Source organism: Heliangelus exortis, chromosome 2 (assembly GCF_036169615.1).
Source record: "Heliangelus exortis chromosome 2, bHelExo1.hap1, whole genome shotgun sequence".
Classification (NCBI taxonomy): Eukaryota; Metazoa; Chordata; class Aves; order Apodiformes; family Trochilidae; genus Heliangelus; species Heliangelus exortis.
Window position 1 is genome coordinate 31,033,048 of NC_092423.1, and position 23,441 is coordinate 31,056,488.

Below are 23,441 nucleotides of genomic sequence, written 5' to 3' on the forward strand. Positions count from 1 at the left end.
GTAACACAGCACAAAGATAGCCAGTCCCTAAGAGTTACCAAGGCTTCATGAAAACAGTGATGCAGCCCTGGCCTGTATCCACCTTGTTCCAGTGGCCAGCATTTACTCAACTGCTTGAAGGAGCTCCAGTCACACTTTTTTCTAAATTATTTCAACATCAGTGGCAACGAGTGGTAAATGTGCCATTCAGCTATGCTGTGTACACTGTAATCTTCCCTAATGAGGTGGCTTTCTCAACTTAATTGGAAGTGCTTCTTGGTCACCATGGTGGGTATCTATGGAGAAGATGTAATGAGGGAGAAAAACAGGTCGCTCATCACTAATCTGCTGCCACCCATCTCCCACTCTCTGCCTGGCTGACTGGTGATGTTACTGTTGCTCAGGATCTAACTCCAGGGCTGTTTCACTGCCTTTAGCTCTGGTCCTGCTATTCCAGCAGAGGCTGGAGGGGTGTGTGTGTGTGTGTGTGTGTGAAATAAAAGACTTCTCTTTTTAGAAAACTGTCAGGTGTAGCACATAAACAAAAGGATATAAATAGATGTGCATCTGGGATGGGATTTCCATTACATCACAGCCAGCTAATTACAGTTATTTGCATTCAACAGGCTTATTATTTATCATAACTGTTGTTTTGATTTGCATTCTCTCTTTAAAGGAAAGATACTGTACTTGAAAGACAGTTCTGAGGAAAATGGAAAGAATAACAGCAGTTTGTGTGAATAGTAGCATAACTATGTTTTAACATAATGCTTGAAGTATTTTTAAGCTATCAGGTCCTAGGCTGTTGTCCAGTTTTCATTTCTTCTCTGTCACATAATCTTATTGTTCCTGTTGTTTTACTTTCATGCACCTCCTTATAAATAAATAAAGTGGCCTAAATAAATTAGGCTTTCAATGGCAAGCTAACCTTTATAATTCATGCATCATTGGCATGTATTTCCAGGAGAAGGCCTGAACAGGAAAAACAACTCTTAAAGACAGCAGTAACTAGAAAAAGGTTGTAATATATTTTACCTATTTTAGGTTCGTGTTTCTGCAACTCCTTTAAACACAGTTTTTCCTCAAGACAGTTGTCTTCAATACTAAAACCTGTGTTGATAATCTAGCAATGCTGCATTAAGACACCGGTAAAGATTCACAAGGGAACAACTACAAAATAGCTTTAGATGCTACTGAACACATTAAAAAGGGAACTGACTTTCTTCTGTCTCTGTTAAGTCCTGTATTGCTCAGACCACAGCATAACCTACTCACATACTTTGTGGCTTTTGAGTCATTCAGCCACTTTTGAGATATTATGAAGGAAGAAAGCAAAACAAAAAGGGAATTTCCTTCAGGAGAGAGATGGCAGCTTCTGTAATGTAATCTTACTTAATCGTACTCACGTGGGGAAAAAACACAAAATGCAAGAAAGGCACTGGGGACTCATAAGTCATAACAGTAAATGCTACTGGCTACACCTACTTGCTTAGTCCTGCAGTCTGGGATGCTGCCAGGAGAGCTGTGTTAGACCCATCCCAACCCCAAGCAGAAGCTAGGGCGCACCCAGGGCGATACCTTACTTATTTTAGGGGAAACACCCGTGCCTTGAGAATTATGGGACTTGCCATACTCATTTGCCTTCCTGCAGCTCAGACAAGTCTGTACCACCCTGCCTGGGAATCCCACAATGTTCCCCTGGATTGTGTTGTCTTACTGGGAAAGGACAATGGAAAGGTCAATACCCTCCTGGGAGGCATTCAGCATGGAGCATGGCCACGCTGCTTTTGCCTGGCCCGTACTGCTCCACCTGTCTAGTTAATAGCAGCCCTTAGTGGAGTGAAAAAACAGCACCTGCCTCATGTGTCCCTGTAGCACACATCCTTCCTCTTCACTGTGTGGCTGACAGAGGCAGCATCTGAGCAACCTTCTCTGTTTCCCTAAGTGTATATACAGCTAAGGTTAAGCAAGCAAATCACCATCTTCTCTGTCAGTGGATCACATTTGACTGAGTTTAAGAAAGTGAAGTATATGTGAACCTGATTATGAAGTATTGTAACAGTTCTGGGGAGACCACATTAATAATGATATAACAGTGAATATAACATACCTTTCCTTACATACAAGGGGCTTGCATCTGCTCTTATGTAGGCACCAAAAACTGTAGCTTCTTTTGAAAGTTGATCTGGGCAAAGGTATAGCAGCAGAGTCTCAGAGACAGCAGTGTTTTCTTCCAGTGACAACACGGAACAAGGGCAAGCAGGCAAGGGCAAGCTTTAGCTTAAGGAAACCCTTCTGATACCGTGATCTAGAGTGACAACAGGGAAGTAAATAGCCTCGTAAACTTTTCTCAGTAAGCACCCCCCACAAAACTGAGAACAGCCCGGAGCCTGAGGCCACCCTTGCACGACTACAGACCCCGAACAGACCCAGCCCCTGGCTACCCCCCGTCTCTCCCTGGGCAGCCGGGACCTCAGGGCCCCGAGGCGGGGAGTGCGGGGGAATGGCGCTCGCTGCAGGAGGCGCCTTTGTTCCGCCGGGTCCGGGCGGGCCCCGCCTTCCCCTTGGCCCTCCCCATCCCTCCTGCTGCCTCCCTTTTGCTTTCGCTTTCCCCCAGCGGGCAGCCGGTGCTGGCGGCGGCAGAGCTATGGAGAACGGCACCGTGTACAACCCCACCACCGAGCCGCAGGCCAAGGCATCCCGCCGCCCCTTCGGCTGCACCCTGAGGCACCTGAGGGGATGGCGGCTGCCGTTCAAAGCGCTCCAGGCCGTGAGTCCCTTCCTCCCTCTCCTTCTCCCTCTCTCTCTCTCTCTCTTTGGGCTGGCGGGGAGCGGAGCCAGGGCGGGAGGTTTCTCCCTCACCCACCGACCGGCCGCCTCCGCATCAGCGGCCGTGCCCCCCTCCGCACCCCCAAGACCGGGGACGTGCCGGGCCTGGCGCGGAGCGAGCCCCCGCTGGCAGAATGGCTTCCCGGGGAGAAGCCCAAAGTCTCACCGAGGTGTCCTCTGGGCTGAGGCCGGCGGGGTGAGGGTGAGGGTGAGGAGTGGGAGCCTCGGGTCTGGCTGGGCCTCTCCCGCCGTGCCAGTGGTTGCCGCCCGCCTGCTTTCCAGGTGTTCCCGCTGGCCAGGAGGCAGAGAAATGAGGGTGTTATGGTGACCTCCGGCTTGAGTGCAACCCCCGAGCCGCTCGGAAATTAAATTCTTCACTCTGGCAAAGCGAGGGCTGGAGGCAGCGGTCGTAGCAGGGGTAGGTAGGGCGTTTTACACGGGGGTGTAGTGAGAGGACAAGAGGAAACTGTTTAAAACGTGAAGAGGGGAGATTTAGGTTAGACATAAGGAAGAAATTCTTCCCTGTGAGGGTGGTGAGACGCTGGCACAGGTTGTTCAGGGAAGTTGTGTCTGTCCCCTCCCTGGAAGTGTTCAAGGCCGGGTTGGATGGGGCCTTGAGCAACCTGGTCTGGTGGGAGGTGTCCCTGCCCATGCAGGGGGGTTGGAACTGGATGAGCTTTAAGGTCCCCTCCAACCCAAACCATTCTATGATTCTGTAACCAGGCTTCAGGGGAATTATTTCTGTGGGTCAGGAAGGAGTTCCCCCACACCAGAGAACCTGACTGCAAGCATAGCAGAGGCACAGTCGCCTTTGCTGTAGGTCACTAAAGCAGCACAGAGGTGTAACTCGGCTGGAAAGCTGGCACAGTGTCTTATAATGCCCTCATCTCCACAGATTCAGATTATTTTGTGGTGGGGAGGTAACAGGCTTGTTCCTCTCTCATGTTCTAGCTCTAGGAGCAGGTGCTGATGTTGCATGTGTCATGCGACAGAGGTTTGGTGCTGGGCCCAGCATGAATCAGAGGCGAACCTCACAGGAAACTCAGTGTTTTCTTCTGAGGGCTATGTTGGATGAGAACAGGAGGGTAGAAGCTTTTGCTTGTACCTCTGAGTAGGGCAGTGAAACTGGGAAGGGCTTGCTGGGGCATCAGATTTGGAGCTCCCACTCCTGCAGCCCATTTTTTAAGGTTATCACACTGCCCTGGCTGTACTAAAATCAGGGCACTCATTTCTTCTGTGCCTCATGGGAGAAAACCACAGCAGAAGCGTGCAGTGTTGTTGGTGGCCTGTTCCATGAGACGTTTCCAACACTTGGTGTTGGGCAGATGCTTGCTTTTTGTTACTTGTGATGTTATTCCCGAATCCATCCAGTTGTTGGGCACCTGTTTCAGACTCCTGTTTGTTCTGTGCTCGGCTGTGGACTCTTCAGTAATGTGCCAGTGTGACTGTGCTGATAAGGATGCCAGGAGCACCATTCTCAAGTACTGTCAGGGAGGTAGTGAAACTGACAGGGAGAAAGGGCAGCCGAGTGTGAATGTGTGTCAGGGTACTTTTTCTAGCCAGCAAAGTGACTTTTTAGTCAGATGTCTCATGTTCATGGGGATTCCTGGTGATTTCCAGCCCTTTCTCACTACTTCACCCTTGCAGAAAGAGGACAGATGTTTGGTTTCTAAGCTTTGTCTCACGCATACTCAAAACCCTCAAACAGAAACATAAGATTCTTGAGTGCTTGAGTAAAGGTAAAGCTGCCAAAATAAATGTTTTCTAAGACTGTACAAGCAACCTGGTCTAATGGGAGGTCTCCCTGCCCATGCAGGGGTTTTGAAACTAGATGGTCTTTAAGGTGCAAGCAGATCATTTATATGTCAGTTCACATCTAAACTAATACATACACAGATTTACTACTGTACCAAAGTCTTAAACTGTGTATCTGAACAAAAGTATTATTTTAAAGGCTTTCTAGCTAAGAAAAAGGAAAATTATGACTATCCTAAATAGGATAGACAGCTGCTTGATATTTTCCTGAAGAATTATCAGTGTGTGGCACGTACCTTTCCTTCAGCAAGAGTTACAGTCATTCATCCTCCTAGCTTCCAACATATTTTCCCCTCTCTTTTTATGTCCCTTTATCAAAATGCACGGATCTTGGAGTTCTTGGTAAAAATGCTTTAAGCAAGCCCCCAAAATTCCCAAAGGTGGAAGCCTTAGTATCTGCAGTAAGAAAAACATTCCTGGTTTTGGGAACCATTGATTTTTGGAAATGCCGGTGATGCTAATGATGATTAACATCTATTATCCTTGTGTTACAATTGTGGTTGTTATTGAGATCACAGACTGATAATCACATGGACTGCTAAACAGGGTATGGGCTCAGAAAATCAGCTGTCTTTATTATAGAAATGATCAAGTATTTTACCAGGTACTGTGAAGTCACCTGCAGAAAACTGGTTTTTGGGCCTTAAAAATGCTTTTCTTCTGTTTAATAAGAAATTGTAAACCTAGTCTATTTTTTAAAGCTCTTTAGGCAAATGAAATTATTAAAATGTGACTGCCAAAAGGATGCTGGGAGGCATGCTTATTGTATGGGTGTGTATATATATATATATATATACACACATATACACATATATATAATATACAGGTGGAATGTTTTTATTAGTCCATGACTAGTTCAAATTATGCACAAAGGTAAATGGCATAGCACATGTTGTGCCAAGCTTGAGGTAGAAATGAATTTGTATCTCAAACTGAAATAGTTATCATCAACTATGGTTTGAGTTTAACAAAAATGCCATAACTGGAAAGGAAAATTTTAATTCAGTCTGAAGTGTCTGCTCTTTTTCTGAGCCATTCACTTCTTGTAGTAGCCCTGACTGTGGAGAACTAATATGTGCACCCATCTGAACTAGAATATTTTGTACTGGTAAAAGCACTGCTCAGCATTTTCACAGGCCTCTTAGGAAGTTCATTGAGCTGGTTCATTTTTGTGGTATTTTTTTGTAGCCTTTAACTTATTAAATCTACTTTAGAGACTTGACACTCGTGTAGAAGTTACTAACAGTAATATCAGTATCAATGAATAACTTCTTGTTGGCAAGAGAATGTGCTGGTTTTGACTAGGACAGTTAATTTTTTTCCGTAGTAGCTGTTATGTGGCTATGTTTTGGATTTGTGCTGGAAAGTGATGATAATGCAGTGATGTTTTTGTTACTGCTGAGCAGAGCTCACACAGCACCAAGGCCTTTTCTGCTCCTCACCCCACCCCATCAGTGAGTAGGCTGGGGGTGCACAAGTAGTTGGGATGGGTCACAGGTGGGACAGCTGAGCATAGCTGACCAAAGGGATATTCCATACCATCTGACATCAATCTCAGCAATGTAAAGCTGGGGGTTTAAGAAGGAATTGGGGACCTTCACAGTGACAGTGTTTGTCTTCCCAAGTAACTGTTAGGTGAACTGGCTTTCCTGGAGATGGCTGAGCACCTGCCTGATGATGAAAAATAGTGAATTAATTCCTTGTTTTGCTTCACTTGTGCATGTGGCTTTTGCTTTAGCTGTTAAACTGCTTTTCTCTCAGTGCAGAAGTTTTCCTCACTTTTAGTCTTCTGATTCTTCACACCCACCCCCCCCCGTCGGGAAGAGTGGGTGAGTGCTTGTGTGGTGCTTATTTGCTGGTTGGGGTTAAACCACAGCAGGGGTAGATGAAGTTGTTTAATTTCTGGTGTGCATACAGACAGCTAGGACTTATATTTTTCTTTTAAAAAATAAAATTTGTCTCCAAGAATGCTTTTCCCTTTACAGCACATAGGAGAGCAAGCAGTGGAATTTTTCTGCAGGAACCAGGGAGCCTGATACCTGCCTGTGTCCCTGTGCACCTCTCCACAGCCCATGGAGAGGGCTCCAAAACAATGGAGATTTGGCTGCTTTATGTAAACCTGTAGAGGTCTGAGCTGATCCTAGGACTAATATTGATGGATTAAGGTGGATCTCCAGCAAAACAGTTCTTGGGAAGCTGAATGGATTGTGGAATGTCCTGGATTGTTTAAAGCATCTTGTGTGTTCGTACTGTATTTAATAGGGGTATTTTACTAAAATACAGATAGATTACAGGGATGATAATCTGGAAAATGGTAGGAAAAACTCCTTGATATGTTATATAGCTGTAACTACGTAAACTGAAGTTAGGAACTAGTCTTTAGTGGTATTTAAAACTTTTTTTTTTTTTTTTTTTTTTTTTTTTTGTAATAGGACAATAGAGTAATTCCTTTTGGTTTTTATAATGATATCAAGAAGCAAGCTAAGAAACCTAAGATCTCTGTGGTAGCTTATAAATGTGCTGCTGATATACTACTTTAAACAGAGTTCTTTAAGCCGAAGCTTTTTTAATTATATGCTTTTTTTTGTTATTCAGTTAATTAATAAAAAATTGAACATTGGCTTGGGTAAGTCCCACATAGGACTGCACTTGGTAAATCTAATTTATTTGTCACTGACCCCTCTATAGCTACTCATTGACGGGGATTTTTTTGCTACTTTGTACACTCAGCAGAGAGGGGCTTTTTCAGTTATTTAAATAACATTATGGTTATTTGGGCTTAAATTCTTTTAAGGGTAGGTTTCGGTGCTGATAGAAAGAGCTACAACTACACATGAAAATGTATCTCAGCACTCTGGCTGGCCTTGTGAGGAATGTGGAATTGAAAGCCAAGGGACACAGCTGTAAGCAAATCTTTTAAAATGCAAAAAAACCCAACCCCAAACCTTGAAAACTGGAAATTCAGAGTTTACAACATTTCTCTGACAGCCATTGTAGTCACTGTTTTAGGTCTGAGGGCTGCTGAGAAGTTTTCCTTGCCAGCCCCTGTGTGAGAGAAGGGAAGTATGTGGAGGCCTGATAGTAATACTGTGGTTTCCTAGCTTGAGTTCTTTCCCTTTCTGAGATCCTGTTTACTTTATATGATTGCAGGTTATTCAGAACACGGTGCTTTGAAATGCCCTTCTAAGATCTGGCATAGCAGGGGGAATTAACAGTTCCCATGTGCTCAATTGCTGTTCTTAGTTTTACTGTCAGAAAACTGAAACCAAAGAATAAGGTGCAGGTGAAGCATCTGCAGTTTTCCCAACTGGAAAAATAAAAATCCTGAGTTTTAGAATTTGCTTTGTTTTGTTTTTAAAGAGCTGTCAACCTTGTTATTGCTCATACTCTCATGAAAGACAGGCTTATCACCTTCCATCAGTCTCAGCAACCAAGTCTGACTCCTACTAATGGTTTTGTTTCATTGTGGTGAATTCCTTACTACAAGGATCTATAATCCCCTGTCAGCTTTATAGGATGAAGGAAACTAGCAAGAAGTGTCCAGAATGAGAGAGCATTTAAATAAAGCCCTATTTTTCATGTGCAATTAAATTGTAGCAGCAGATCTGTGGTTCTTTTGCAGGAATTAACTCGTGTTTGTTCCTCAAAACATGCTGTGGCAGGAAGGTGAAGCTTCTTTACCTAAGCTTCTGCATAGGTAAAATACTCTCCAATGTAGCTTAAACCTAAAGTTTTGGTTCCTAGAGGTCCAGCTGAGCTTCTGTCATTACCTGGTCATAAGTATGTGAGTTATTAGCTGCATGTCTGAAGTTTATCAAGGGAAGCAATGTCAGCTGTAAGTTTTCAGGGAGGCTGCAGATTGTGTCAAAAACATCCAGATTTCCCCCTCCACCCTGAACTCCAATGCATCTAAAATTGTGTAGTTATAAGCAACACTATTGCTGCTTGTTCTGAGTGGGATGTGTGCTCACCACCCTCTGTGCCCCCCCTTTGCTCCCAACTGGCAATTGCACAAAACCACAACTTGGGATTCTTGGCTGTCTAATCAAGAAGCTGGCATCCAGCAGTGTGTGCTCAGCTTACCTGAGTGTAGTTTATTGACCAGCCTTTAACAGCAGGTGTAAACTGTGTCACTTTATTATTTTAACAGCCTGTAAGAAAATAGTGCAGAATTTTACCAGGTTCGTTGTAGCCTGAGAGTTTTCCTTACAGCTGTGTTTGCTAATGTTCATATCAGAGATATCTATTTGCTGAAGATATTAGAGACTTGATCCAACTCAAACATGTTACTTGTTTGCAGATTCTCTCTCTTGTGGCAGTTATTTGTGAGGAGATTGTGGAGAAATGTATCAAGTGTGGCGGACTTTACTTCTTTGAATTCACAAGCTGCAGCGCCTTCCTTCTGAGCCTCCTGATCCTCTGTGTGTATTGCACTGATGTATATGAAACGTTTGGGGAAGATAAAGTGCAGAGAGTGGTAAGGAAAGTTTATTTTAAAACCAGATAATTTCTTGTAAGTGCTGGAAGGCTATTGTGGAGAAAAGGACTGCAGAATGCATCTCCTTTTCTTCTGCATTTAAAGGGTAGATTGAAGTAGTTTATAGTTAAAAATGAGTCAACTTTGAGAGTGCCTTTTATATTGAAAATTTATATGTTAGAATCTGCTTTGTTTTGTTTTTAAAAAACTGTCAACCTTGTTATTGCCCATACTCTCATGAAAAATAAGGTCATCATCTTTCTGTCAGTCTCAGTGACCAAGTTTGATTCCTACTAACGGTTTTGTTTTAATGTGGTGAATATCCAAAATTTTCTGCAGGATTTGAGGACTCAGGTGAAAGGCTTTACTGCAGACTAACACTACTCCATAGTCATTGCATGTATGTATGCATATGGAACAGAGTTTACTGTGTAGTGCAATACTTGCAACTTACCTGTTTACCCTATGTATTTTCCTACTGCATGTAGCCTACCTCATTTTTTATAATAATCCCACTGTTACAGTTTATGCTTTTATATTTCAGAAGATAAAGCAGTGGCACAGTGTTGCTCTGTAAAGTCACTAAACATATCATAGTGCCTTGTGAACTTCCCTTTGTCTTCAGGGGAAACAAAAGGTTTTTTTTATGTGAAGGTACAGACAAAGGAGTAGAGAGATTTGTACATCCCTATTTACAGATAAGGGATGTAGTAAGAGATTTGAATGAGGACATTCACTTACAGGTTTCTGGTTTTCTAGATGCCTTCCATAGGGGATAGTGCTAGCATGGTTGGCCTGAGCCTGAATTGGATTGTGAAAGAAGTTAGGCAAAATGAATGAAATACTTAAAGAAGACAAAACCAGGAGAGTATGTAATGCAGACTCTCTTCAATGTTGAATGCTAATGTTGAATGTTGTTTGGAATATAGCTGTAAAATACATTTGCTGAAGATCCCATTAGCATCAAAGTTTCAAAGCATAAATTCACTTGCAGACTAACTCAGCTGCTGTTACGGTGCTTATTAATTTTCAGGTAGTATATTTACAATTCTATAATATGCTTTTTTTTATGCTTGCAGAATTTTTGGGCCATGCTGGCCGTAGGTGTCATTTTTCTGATAGCGTCAATAGTGTTTGCTGCCACCAGTTCTGGGTCTGTGGAAGCAGTTGCATATGTAAGTCTTAAAATTGCATAATTAATTTTGCATTTATTGTGCATGTTATTTTCTCTAACCTCTAAACCTCATGCAGTTTGCAGGGAAAAGACTGAGCAGGGAACAGATTCAGTGCATTGTGGTGATTCAGGAGCAGTTACCTATTTCAGACTTTCCAGGAACTTACCATAGGAAATCCAAAGAGCAGGCATTCCTTGGGACTGCTGGAAGGCTCTGTGTCCACTTGCAGCTCCCCAGCATTTGTTGCTTGCTTCTGGGCTCCTCAGACTTCACTGCCTTGGCTCCACGTTATTCCCTGTCATCTGTCACCATTTTGATGTTGCCCCCTCTCACAGCTTCCCCACTTCTCTTACACCCTAGCTCTGAAATGCCTGCTTTTTTCTTCAATTGTCCTTTTATAATGCCACCTTCTCACAAAGTCAACAAGAAAACATGTCTTTTGCCCATGTGGAGAATGCTGACTGTAAAAGCTGCAGTAAGAACAGCAGTTTCCTCAGTGACAGAAACAGAAGAGCAACAGGGCGTGCATCTCTCAGGGAACACTGAAGAGGCTCAGGGCAAGACACTGAAGAGAATTTGGGATGCTGTGGATATCATAGTTCCTCATTCATTTGGGTCTTCCTTAGAATAACTTTGGAGTTGTGAATATGTGAGTTTAAAAGATCAAATTCTGATTTTATTCTTGAATGAGACAAAGGGTGGGTGCAAGGAAGATGGAGACAGACTTTTCTCAGTAGTTCCCAGGACAGGACGAGGGACACTGGGCACAAGCTGGAACATAGGAAGTTCCATTTAAATACAAGAAAAAACTTCTTTACTGTGAGGGTGACAAGGCACTGGAACAGGCTGCCCAGGGAGGCTGTGGAGTCCTTCTCTGGAGACATTCAAAACCCACCTGGATGCAGTCCTGGGTAATGTGCTCTGGGTGATCCTGCTTTAGTGGGAGAGTTGGACTGGATGATCTCCAGAGGTCCCTTCCAACTCTGATGATTCTGTGAGTTAGAAAAGAAAGCAAAATAGTACTGTTCCAAAGGTAGCATGAGCTACTGGAGATAGCTCTCTTGTGTAGTCATTTTCTGTGATGTTGACTTATTCAGACCTAGTGGTTTCAGTAGAAAGTCTTTCAGTTTTTTCTTTCTGCTGCTGAAAAAAACCAAAACAAAACAATTTTGACTTAAGACTTAATAATGTGAAATTGGCAAGTCAATTGTGTAAAACTGAGGTAAAAGTAGAACAATGCATGTGTTCCCTTGTTTGAAAGAAGCTGCTCAAACCAACCTTCTCCTAATTGCTATCTTGCCATGACTAAGAATGAAATGTCATTAACAAAATGTCATTTAACCCCACCTTTGTTGACCCAGCCAGGACTTGCTTAGGCCCTGCAGATTTTATCTCCCTTCATCTTACATGTGTTACTCTTCTTCCCTTAGTCTCTTGAGCAGCACCCAACTCTTAGATAAATACTCTGCTATACCACCAGTGCCATGCTTCTTTAATAACTTATTTTTGCAAGAAAATAAATTTACTTTTACTATTAAAAGCTGTTTAGAACATATTGTATGGTTCAAGCTTGATTAAGAGAATGACAACTGTAAAACCTTTTTGCATTAGATGTGCTAGAATTAATGATTTCTGATCCATTTCTAATTTAAATAGAACCACCAATTTAAGGAGGACTGTAATCTTAGTACATAAGCATAAATAGCATAGGTAAATAGTCCAGCAAATGTCTCCAAACAGTGTTAGAATACTGTCACTGTCTGTACATTTTAAAATAATATATTCATTTTGTTTTCACAGGTGTTTGGATTTTTTGCAAGTGGTACATTTTTGGCAGAAATTCTTGTAGAGTATTTTCACAGTCAGAAACAGAAGGTTGACAAACGCCTTGAAAATCCTGGCAACCCTCTGAGTGTCACAGAAAATCAGCCACTTAATAAACAAACCTAACCTTCTGGAATTATTTAATTATTTTCTTCAATGAAGCAAACTTAATGAACTTCCAGTGCACTGTAGGTGACAACTTCTGTCTCTTCTTCCTGATCCATTTTGTATGCAATGCTCATTGCAAATTTTTATAGATCCTTAGGTCAGGTAATGGCATCTTGAGCATCATGTTTTAAGGTAACTGGTTCAGCTTAATAACTGGGTCCTGCCACCTGTCCAGGTGACAGACACTAAAAAAAAAAAAAAAACAAAAAAACAAAAAACACAAAAAAAACCCCACAAAAAACAAAAACCAGTGTCTAATTGGAATAGCTTGAGGACAACAGTGTGCTGATTTGATTTTGACAGAGGTGACTATTAACAGTTAATGTGCATAAATTCTGACCTATATCCTAAAGATACTATCTGTATAAATGGACCAGATACTTCTGTTACAAGTTATAAATTAGTACAGCAGAATTCATTCTTGTATTTACTGGTCAAACTGTGAAGGAAAAAGGGATACCTAATTGTAGTCTTACAGAAATGTGTACCCTTAACATCAAGGATTTTGTTTTGACTATTCATATGTCTCAGTTCTGTCTGTGGAGATCAGTTTAGAGCAATAGCAAGTGCAGGGGTTTCATGGAGAGAGTAACATAAAGTTATATTAAGGATATAGTTTTGTACCCCATGATTATCAAAGTTTGGACTTGTATGCCAGAAACTTCTTTCAGATTCTTCTGAAAGCTACAAAAGTTGCAGGAAGAGAGTTGAAAAGCCAGCTGTGAGAGGAAAAAGATGGCCAAATATTTTCACAAAGTAATTGAAAAAGTGTCAATCTGAGCATCAATGGGAAAAATGTTGCAGCACATTGGTATTATCCAGGTGAACATTAGTTGGAAGGTTAATACCATATGCAGCTTGTTTATGAACCACACCATTTAATTGATTTATGGTTTAATGGTTAATGATTGATTTGGTTGACTTATGGTTAATGGTTTATTTCATTTAATGAACCATTTAATTCATTTAATGAACCACACCATTTTCTTTGTTTGTAAATAAGGCACTAGCTTGAGACTTCTTGCTACTGACTAGGTCAGCTAGTAAACAGGTCTGTAAGCACTTGTACCTTTGATTCGTCTTAAAGGCAACAAACAGGCAAGGGATACTACTGATGCAACATGTATCTGACAAGTGACAGACATATCAGACCAGATGTTGATGGCTAAAAGAAATGAAGTGATGAAAAGGTATTTTTCAGATGTCCAAGGTAGAAGCGAGACTGCTGGACCTCACTTAAGAGAAAAGCCTTCAAAAAGTGGGGCAAATTGCTGTAGTCCAGGAGATGTTGTAAAATATCAAAGCAAATGAAAAAAAGCTGATTATGCAAAAGCATTTCTTGTTTTAACAAGTTGAGTTTTAACACAGCTGATGTGTCTTCCAGGCATTAATTCCATTTCATCAATACCCTAGTCTGACAAATTTTGTAGTCCTGTAAACTGTTGTGGCAGCATTGAGACCAAGCCCTCCAGAAATTGGCTGAGCAATCTGTATCTGCAGAAGGACGAGGACGCTGTTGAGAGACAAAGGACTGTAAAAGAGGGTCCAAGTCTTTTTCCAGTGCTGCCACTTTCTGATGAATAGGAGTTTGTGATGTTCTCTCTCTAAGGTCTGAGACTTAAGCCTCACACTACACTTTGCTTGGAGGATGTAAATTTTTGACAGGGAAGTATCAAATTTAATCTGTATATCTTGGTTTCAGAGTCATTCATAAAAGACATACTTTCCTTCCCAGAATTTCCTGCTTTTTGAAGAAGAAGTTATCTTTGGTCTGGCTTTTTTTTCCCTTGTATTTATTAGTGTCCATTTGCACTAAAGCCTGATCTCAGTCTCGTTGCAGAGGGCTTTTTATATCTGTCTCTGAAAATTGGGTAGATTAGAGATGGTTTTTTACAAGCCATGTTACTGGTGACAGGAAACGTGCCATTATGAGAAATACCTCTGTTACAATTTGCAATGTCTTACCTTGGGGATTGTGTCCAGATCTATGATTAATATTCTAATGCGTTTTTCTTTCTTTATCACCCAGTATACTACTGAATTTATTTTCACACCAAAATGTCTGTAATCTTGAATCTTGATCTATAATTAAAAGCTGTAAATATACTGGAAGAGTAATGCTGTGCTGCTGATATTTATTAAGCAATGCAGCACCATTTGTTTTGAGATCATTTCCCCTGCAAATTTTCTTAGCTTGAAAATATGTGAATGGAATGATGGGTTTTGGTTGCTTTTTCTTTAGAATTTTCCCCCTCTAAGTGCACTGCTATTGGTGTCCATCCCTGGACTGGAGATTCAGGTCCAAAAAGGGATCTGTAAAGCCATCTCTCTGGCTCAGCCTCCCTAATTATATTTACTACACAGAGGAACTGAAATGCAGAGCAAGTCATTGTTAGGAAAAGGAGTCCATGGCAGAAGAAACTGGCTCTGACCAAGATCTCCTGAGTCCCATGAGCAGACCATAAAGCCTTTTGAAGCCAACGTTGCCAACCTTTGCAGAATAGTTTGATAGATTGCCCCACTACATACCTGCTGGCATCCCTGCCTTGCTTCAGGTTGTTAGAGTGAGGGGGTTCTGGCATGGGTTTTGTTTTCATTTCAGCTGTTCCAGGGAGGTAGTTTATACCCATTCTCTCACCAACTGACTGATTCATGCACAGATTTGAGGATCAGACTGCGTGAAATGAAAACTACTGACCCATGCTTCCCATGTGTCACAAGAGTTTACTAATAGGAAGAGTCCTGTTATTCTTTACAACATCCCAGATACTGTCTAGCTAGAATTCATCTGTCACATAGCAGTTACATATTAGGAGCATATGAGCCACATAATGGTTATGGGTTCAAGGTAATTGCTAAATTGTTGCTTCCCAACTGGCTCTTGGCTAACAAAGCAGTTTCTGCATGGTGGTGCTATTAATCCCAGGCTTGTAAGTATGAGGTGTTCTTTTTGTTCTGTTTTAAAATAGTTGAAAAGTAGGTTTGCTGGTGTGTGTGCTGTTCTCTGCTTCTGCCAGGCCATTTCCTTAACTGTTTCATCAGCTTCTGAAGATAAAGGGGCAGGCCTGTGTCCCTCCTAGCCCTTCTGCCCTCAGAGACTAGGTGGGTGAGGGACTTTCTTGCTGCAATCGGTGAGCAGGCTGGTATCCTGTAGTCTTAACATGCCCCCTCCTTTGCTTCTGGTGTTGGATGCAGGTTTTGGGTGTCTTGCCTTGTAATTAGACTGATCCCAGGGAATGGTACTGGAGCTGCATCAAACAGCTCTTTCTGCAGGAGCTCAGTGTGTGTGGCTGGATGTCTCTTTCTCTCCCTATGCTCTGTCAGCAAAGCACTCTTCTTGTTTCCCAGCCTGCTTCTGATTAAATCAACCTACTTTATTTAAACCAGCCATTTAAATTGCTTACATTAAGGTGCCTTATTTTGACTGAAGTGGATTAGGGATTGTTCAGGAAAGTGGTGGGAGCTCTGGTAGAAGTGCTGTTACAAGCAACTCTCTTAAATTTTGTCTTTGTTACTGCAAAGTAACCATCTCTGTACAAACTTAACTGGTGGTAGAACTTGTGGAAAGAAGCAACTGGCCAGTAAGTTTACCTGGGGGCTGGCATCTCCCCTTTTCACCACAGTGCTTGGCAGTGGTGTTGCAAGCCTGCTCAGACACATAAAAAGCTTTTGTCTTCTCCATTGAGCCCATCCAAAAAATATTTTTAGGGCTCTGGACCCACATTCAGGCTTCGTTTACAGTGCCTTGAGAATTAGAGCAGAGGATTCTTCAGGACATGTGAAGACTTGTTAAGTGGCTGGCCTGTGAGTTCCTGCTCTGAGAATGTGCCTGTGCATTGTGTAGACAATGAATGTTAATTTTTGTGTTTGATGTTTAGCCCACATTAAAATCACAATGCTACCGGTGCCCTTTGGGTTCTAAATATGTCAAAGTATTGTGTCTTACTGCTTGCACTTGGTGCTTAAAAATAGCAGGAAAGGGTTGTGGTGTTTTACAGCTGAGTTCTACCTTTGCACTCTGCAACTTGAAAAAGCAGGGAGTCATCTCACCCAGTTCTCAGGGCTCTGCACAAGGTGTTGTTGCACAAAGGCCATCATGGTGATCCCCGTTCAAATTGGTGCAATAAAAATACCAAGGTTTCTACACTGATGGGAAATACTTTGTGAAATTTTTGAAGGGTTATATAAAATTGTAACGATAAATCAAGACGCTGACAGTGCCTTTAAGATGGAAATTCATCTTTGTTATAGTGTATTGCTGTAAACAAGCAATTCTCTAGATATTAAATTTTATGCTGTTCAGAACTATTTGTCACTTTTAATACCTTTGAGAGTCTAAGTAACTTTTAATGATTATTAAATCAGGAAGATAGTACAGTAGTTTTATACGTATAATAAAACTTTTATACAGTTTTGTTGCCCATGTTGCCTTGAATTTCCATTTAAATAATTTTGAAATGCATAAATATTTTTTATATTTTAAACCTGCGGTCTTTTTTAATGTTGTTATGCTTTTTCAGTCTTAAGGACTTTCTAAAATATTTTGTAATTGTTTTTAAAATAAAGTATTAGTAAATAATTTCAGTGTTTCTTGTTTCTTCTGCTATGATTTGATGTCGCTGTGTAGCTCTCCCAGAGGCAACTCTAGGAAATAACATCATCCATTGTTCCTGGTTCGGAGGAAAGAGCTTGCATTGTGTTTGCCTGGTACTGGGGAAGCAGGTCCAACTTGCAAGGCTGGATGTTCTCACTGCAAGTTTCCAGGAGTAATGGTCTGATAAGGTCAGTATTGCCTCATACCCAAGGGTCCAACCAAAGTCATTTGCAATAGGCTTTACACCTACCGTGGTAGGATGATAAGCAGATTTCAAGTGCTGCTTTCCTATTCCCTTGATTACTTGGAGCTGAAAAAATGAAGTGTCAGACTTGTTAAAGGAAGCAGCACAAGCTAACAAAAGGTGTTATGAGCAAATAATTCTTCTGGTGCAGGAGAATGCAGGTGACCAAGTTGCTTGGTTGAGGGGGAGCCACTGGATCCTTTAAAAATATTTGTCTGATTTTCAGTGACAGGGGTAAGGAGAAGGAAATTTATCTGCATGCTTTCTGGCAGGGGAGCTTTTCTGCTTCATAATCCTACAGGTTGCTGATTACCTGGTGATGATAACTGCAAACAGGAGGTGAATGGCACTTTCTTCATCATCAGCACTGAATCTGGAATTCCACAGTATATTTGTCTTTATATTGTAACATTAAAGGTGAAATTGCCTTTGAAGTTGCTAGAGATGAGTGTAACCATAAAGATTCATAAGGGAAAAAGATCTCAAATGCTTTTAATTAAATTTGAAAACTAGGTGCAAGGAAACATTTGAGGCAAAAAGTTATATTAAAAGGGTACGCCAGTGGTGGATTTACAGAGCATGAGAAAATGACTCAGAAGTCCAAAGAAAGATTTCATCACTGGGAGCATGACCACGCAGTTTAAGTCCTGTTATTGCTACAATCGTGACCACTCCCTTCTCAGGAGCATCACCCAAGTTAGTTCGCTGTGAATTCCCAGCGTAGGGCAGCAGGGGGAGAGAAGAGGCTGCTACTCTGCAGCTTCCCTGAGTGAGTGCACAGGCACCACCAGCTTCTGCTGCTGTCCCCGCATCCCTTGTTGAGCACACATGCGTGTCCTTGCTTTTGGGTGGGACGTGTCCTTGCTTTTGGGTGGGGCGTGTCCTTGCTTTTGTGTGGGCTTTAACTTCCAGCCAGGAACACCACCAGCCACCTGCTTTATCACAGAGCCTCCTTTGTGCTTTCGCCCAGGAAGCAAACGAGCAAGGTTAAGTGCTTGGCTGGGTTCTGGGTTTGACTTCTCTTTGGATTCAGAATAGCTCTTCCTTGCCTGCTGAAGATAGGCGGGGCGGCGATGGGTTTTAAATTCGGTTTGTGCCACAGTGCGGCTGTCTGCACAGAAAGCAGCTGAGAAGCTGCAGGAGAGAAGTTTGCCCACAAGAGGGCAAAGATGATCCTGCGATTGAAATTATTCGGAGGACTTAACCATCCTCCTACCTGTATTTGCACTGGAGTTGAAGCCTGGCCTGCACTCTTTTGTCAGTGTGGCTATAAACTGAACTGTGCATTTTAGTGATATTGTTACCAGTAATTTGCTTGAAGGCTTTTTTATAGTCTAATCCGATCAATATTGTCCTAAGGAGCTACTTTACCTAAGCAGTTTAAAAATTTTCCTTTTATTCCTATTGTCTTGTAACCTGTCAAGAAATTATTTGGGTTTCAATTACTAATTTTTATTACAAAGTCAAGCTTCAGCTGCATGACTTTACCTGCACTTGTGACCCTGTACTGCAACTTGGAAGATTTTCACAGTCAGTACAACACTGTGGTTTTCAATGGAAGGAGCGTGGATGATGGGTGGGAGAAGAAAGGAGTGGGGAGTACCTGAGCATTTCCTGGACTCTCAGGAAGTTAAACGAGAGAACCTTATTATAAAAAAAAATGCAAATTATGCACGCTGGAAAAAATTCAGTGGCCACAAACAGCAATCTTGGCAAACATAGTTGTATTGCATGCCAGACAGGGCTTGCAATTCCAGTCCTCTCCAGGCACCCCAGCGAAACTTTTTTTGACCATCCCATGTGTCCTAATCACTCATTCAGTTTGTTTCTTGTGACCTATTATCTCTTGGATGAATATTAGAAGGGGACTGGGAAAATAAAACAGTCTTGGTTGCTTTGAAGTAGGCAAGTCCTGAGGTGTGAGTCTGGGCTTCAGAAGGAGGTGACAGGATAAGCACATTCTTTTGCAGCATGATTGATGTGGAGCCAAAAGAGGACAGCAATAGCAAATATCAAGTCAGGTATCTGTTGCTAGAGGTGCTGCATGAAAGCATGTAGTATACTGCAGTGCTAAGTCTGATGTGTCCTGCAAAACTCTTTTTTCAGCCCTCACTTGGATATACCAAAAGCATAATGTTGTAATACAAAAGCATGGTGAGTTTTTTTTATTACCAAATGCCCTACCCTTGCTTAGAGAGTGGTAGAATGCTGCTCAGATTAATGCAAGTCTGCACTATAGCCCTCATTTTAAGTACTTCCTTTATACCTTTGTTTCTAAAAATGTCAGTGTACACACTACTCTGGAATGCCTGCTCATGTTGACCTGTAGGTAAGGAAGGAACAGTTATTTAATAGTTCTGCAGTCTCTGCACACCACTGACCGAAGACGTGGAGCTGCTACCCTGCTGTGAGCAACAAAGCACATTCAGAAGGGAGGACAGACTCCCATAATTTCTATTTTTATCAATTATCACCCATTTTCACTGCCCTACACCTGTCTGTCGTTTCAAGGGCTGCAGGTCACTAGTTATTGATACTTCTATTGTTCAAACCCCGCTTCCCATTCCTGTCCCTCAAACCTAAACTAAACCTCCCTGTCAGTGCAATCTATAGCTACAAGAGCTTTTGCTAAAGCTCTGCCTGCTGGTTTCTCAAAACAGCTGGGATAGAGTGGCTGGGGTTATCTATCTGAGGGGGGTATAATACAACTCTAGAAACAACTGCCTTGTCTACATAAGCCTGTCTGTTTTCTGCCTCATGGTCTTCTTGCTCAGAAAGGCCTGTTTTATGAATGAACAAATGGTGTCCTTGACTTGATACAGCTTTTTAATTGTAAATGCTTGTTTCTGGCAATTGTGCCTCTCATTTAAGGGTAACAAGAGCATAATTATTCAACTCTCATGCATCACAAACTGCTGAGCATGAGGTATTAATGGAGTGCTTTGCTGCCACCATAGCTTATTAGCTCCAGCTGCAGCATTGTGCTCTTGTTTGGCTGGGGTTCATGAAAAAGGGGGACACAGATCATTAAGTTTTGTGTTAAGAGTGATTTACAGATGTAGAAATAACAGTAGGCCATGCTAGATGGACAAAGCACTTCTGATTTAAAAGGAGCTATTATACCAGCAGAGCTGTGATTTGTTCTTGTGGTGGTACAAAGCCACCAGCACTGGTCCTCCTCCCAGTAATCTCAATAAAAGAGACTTGTGTTAGTATAACTGCACATGCTGGCAAGGCTGTACTGGGGGAGGGGAGAAATCATGCACTACCATCACAGCTGGCTAGCAGATGTGATGAAAGGAAGTTGCAAATGGATGCTTTTGGCTACCTACCCACTTTGAGGTGACAGACAGCTCCTAGCCAGGTCTCTTCCCGTCCACCCAGCTATTGCATTAGCTTGGTTAAGTGCTGAGATGCAAGTGCTGGAATTAAGAGCTGGGTGGCCACTCAGACTGTTCCTTTTCCTTTGTGTTATCCCCTTTTCCCCAGGAGCTTGGCTTGCCACACGGTCTGAGGGCACACATCTTCAGTCCCAGGCAGGGGAGGCTCAGGAGGTGATGTACATGGAAGTGCCTCTGTGCACCAGGACAGGGCTGAAAGTATTCTAGGGCTAGTCAGAGTAAACTGGAGGGGTTGCATCACTGAGCATTGGCATCAGGACACCCGGTACCTTTCTGTATTACTTCTCTGTGCTGGCTGAATTTGCTGTCACAGTGAGAAGGGCAGGACCACTGCTCTTTTGCTAATGCTTTAGAGATTCCAGTTTATTCCTTTCAAATTGTTGCTTTGTGCTCCACTGTTATTTTGGGTCTGTAAGCATCAAAAGAGCAATCTATGAGATTTACACCACCTTGGGCATTTCAAATTCAACTCAATTCAAGCCAGGATGCAAGAATTCGTTTTAATTGAAGTAATTTTATCTGTGTCCTATTCCTTTCTTCTACTCTGAAAGCTCTGGGCTTCATGTCTGGCTGCTGCTCTGAGGGATGTGCTCCGCTACCCAGTGACAAAACTGTTTTCTGAGAATATTTATCTCGTGCCTTTCTGTAAAGCTGTAATTCAGCAATATGCAAAAAACAGGTGCTGCTGGAGGTCGTATCATGTTCAGGAAGTTGTATAAAAAGAACCTTAACCTGAGGAACAGGGACTGTTCTGAGCTGCTCGCTCAGGAAATGTCGGGTTGTGCTGTTACTCTGCTGTGGCCCTCCTTCTTCCCCTGCCCACCCCAAAGTCAAGGTTCCTCTCAGCCTTCTTTCTATGAACCCACCCTATCACACTGCTCTCTCCCTCCCAGCACATACTAAGCAGCCACAATATCATGCCTTTGGCTACTCAACACTGGCTTGTTAAAGCCAAGCTTTCCCGGCACTACGCCAGAACAACGCCAAAGGTTTCAGTATCTCTTTTCTGCCTCCATGTAAAACTGAGAGCTTGTTCTGGCAGCCACCTCACCCTTGAGGCAGGAAACTCCTGTGCTGCTGCTGCAGCCCTTTTATTTTTTTCTTTTTCACTTTCAAGCTTCCTACCTGTGAGAAGGGCTGCTTCTGCACATGGCCAGACAGCTTCGATTTCACTGTCAGAGCAGCTCAGACAGAAGTTTGGTAGAGGGCAAAAAGCAGACAGATTTTTAGGGTTTTTTTGCCAACTGCTTGAAGGCAAAGGGAGTGATCTGGGCAAGTGGTGAAAGCTTGTTTGATACTCAATAAATAGACAAGTTACTCATGCAAACTCCTGGATGGTGGGAATCCACAGTACACTGGTGAATCCCCAGGAACAACAGTGTGCACTTACCATACTGGCTGTGAGAAACCAGAGTCCTGACCCAGGGGACTGACCGATGGAATCTGGGCTGAGGGACAGGCAGTACTGAAGCAAACTGTGGGACATCAGTGACCTCTAGAAGGGACAGGCATAGGAAGGAGCAGCCAACAACCCCTACTGCTTTTCCTGTTTTCCATCTGCTTTTGTGCTGGGAAAAAAAGTTTGTATTTCTCCAAGAGAGGAAGATGAAAAGCACCAGTGCAGCTTTTGACCTGCTTCCATGTAGTAGGGTTAAACAGGCTCTGGGAGCAGGGACTGAAACCAAGTTGCCAGTGGGATGGCCTCACAAATGTGCTGGCCTGGGCATCTGCAGAGAAACACAAGGTGAGCCAAGGGCAAAGCATTTGCATCTGAGCTCCAGGATGAAAGCTGCAAGGGCCTGAACAGGTGAGGTGCTGAACAACTTTCTGGAGCTCTGTGGTGAGGGCTCTCTCCTTCCACCTGGGTGTAAATCTCTGCAGGCAGAAAGAACAGGACACTGGGCCTCCCACAGGCCCCTTCTCTGGTCCCTGCTTCTCCCCACCTCACACAACCAGCAGCACCTCTTGGATGCCAGCCCAGCAATAGCTCTGGCTTTCCTTGGCTTTCAGGTGACACATTTTAAAAGCAGGTCTGTACTTCTGCTCCTAGCTGGAGGGATGGCCAAGGCCACAGCCTCTCATGCTCAGCAGCAGCACTTTGCTCCATTCTCTAAGAATAGTAGGGCTCTGAGCAATTTTAAGCTAAACATGTGGCAACTTGATGCCATGCTCTGAAGCCTCTGGGTCAGGTTTAGTGCTTCGGCAGAACATGAAAATCCCAGATGCGGGGTATGAAGCGTACATAGCAGGCAAGCAGAAAATTTTCAGACTTTTTTATCACTCCAGGCATGTCTCCCCTTCAGGTACTGAGACACCCAGGAACTGTTGATATCTGCCAGCATTTCAATTATTGTATAATGTACTCACTTTAGTTCCTCCCCTCATAAGCTTTCTATTAATGTCTGCACGTGCTCTTCCTTGTGCCCTGCTCCTTTGTGTGCTAATAAGCTCCTAGTCCTCTTCCCTGGAGCATCACTCAACATCCCTGCCCTGCCCTCCCCCTCCCCTGCCTCTCCACCCACCCTTAGTTAGTGATAATTAAGTTATCCTTCTCCTAGTGTCCCAATACTCCACATGCTGATTTGTTCCCAAAGCATTTTAGGAGAAAAGAACCCATCACCTCACAGTTCACACAATACCAAACACAACCATTTCAAAGCAACAGAAAACTGTGCAAGCCATCAGATAACCTGCAATGTCTTCACCCAACGCTGTGGTCCCCGAGCTGTTCAAAGCCACCCTTCACCTGTTTTAAAAAAAGTTTCATATCCCCTTCTGATCTTCCCAGTTTATACCCAACAAAAGCACTATTCATACTCTAACCCATTCCAAACCCCAAGAGGTGAAACAGCAGGAGTGGTTTTTTGGCAGTATGAAACAGGTTGTGCTGCCTATTTTCTTCTTCCAACTTATACATTCTAAGAGGATGCACAGC

The 23,441-nt window shown here is 42.8% G+C and overlaps 1 protein-coding gene across 1 annotated transcript; it reads left to right on the forward strand.

Annotated features, from left to right (window-relative positions):
- Positions 1 to 2,569: 2,569 nt before the first annotated feature.
- On the forward strand, positions 2,570 to 12,290 carry CMTM6 (CKLF like MARVEL transmembrane domain containing 6). The gene is made up of 4 exons (XM_071735434.1): positions 2,570 to 2,749; positions 8,924 to 9,100; positions 10,180 to 10,275; positions 12,076 to 12,290. Exons 1-4 carry the CDS (start codon positions 2,627 to 2,629, stop codon positions 12,223 to 12,225), a joined length of 546 nt encoding a protein of 181 aa, XP_071591535.1. The 5' UTR covers positions 2,570 to 2,626; the 3' UTR covers positions 12,226 to 12,290.
- The last annotated feature ends 11,151 nt before the right edge of the window (positions 12,291 to 23,441 follow it).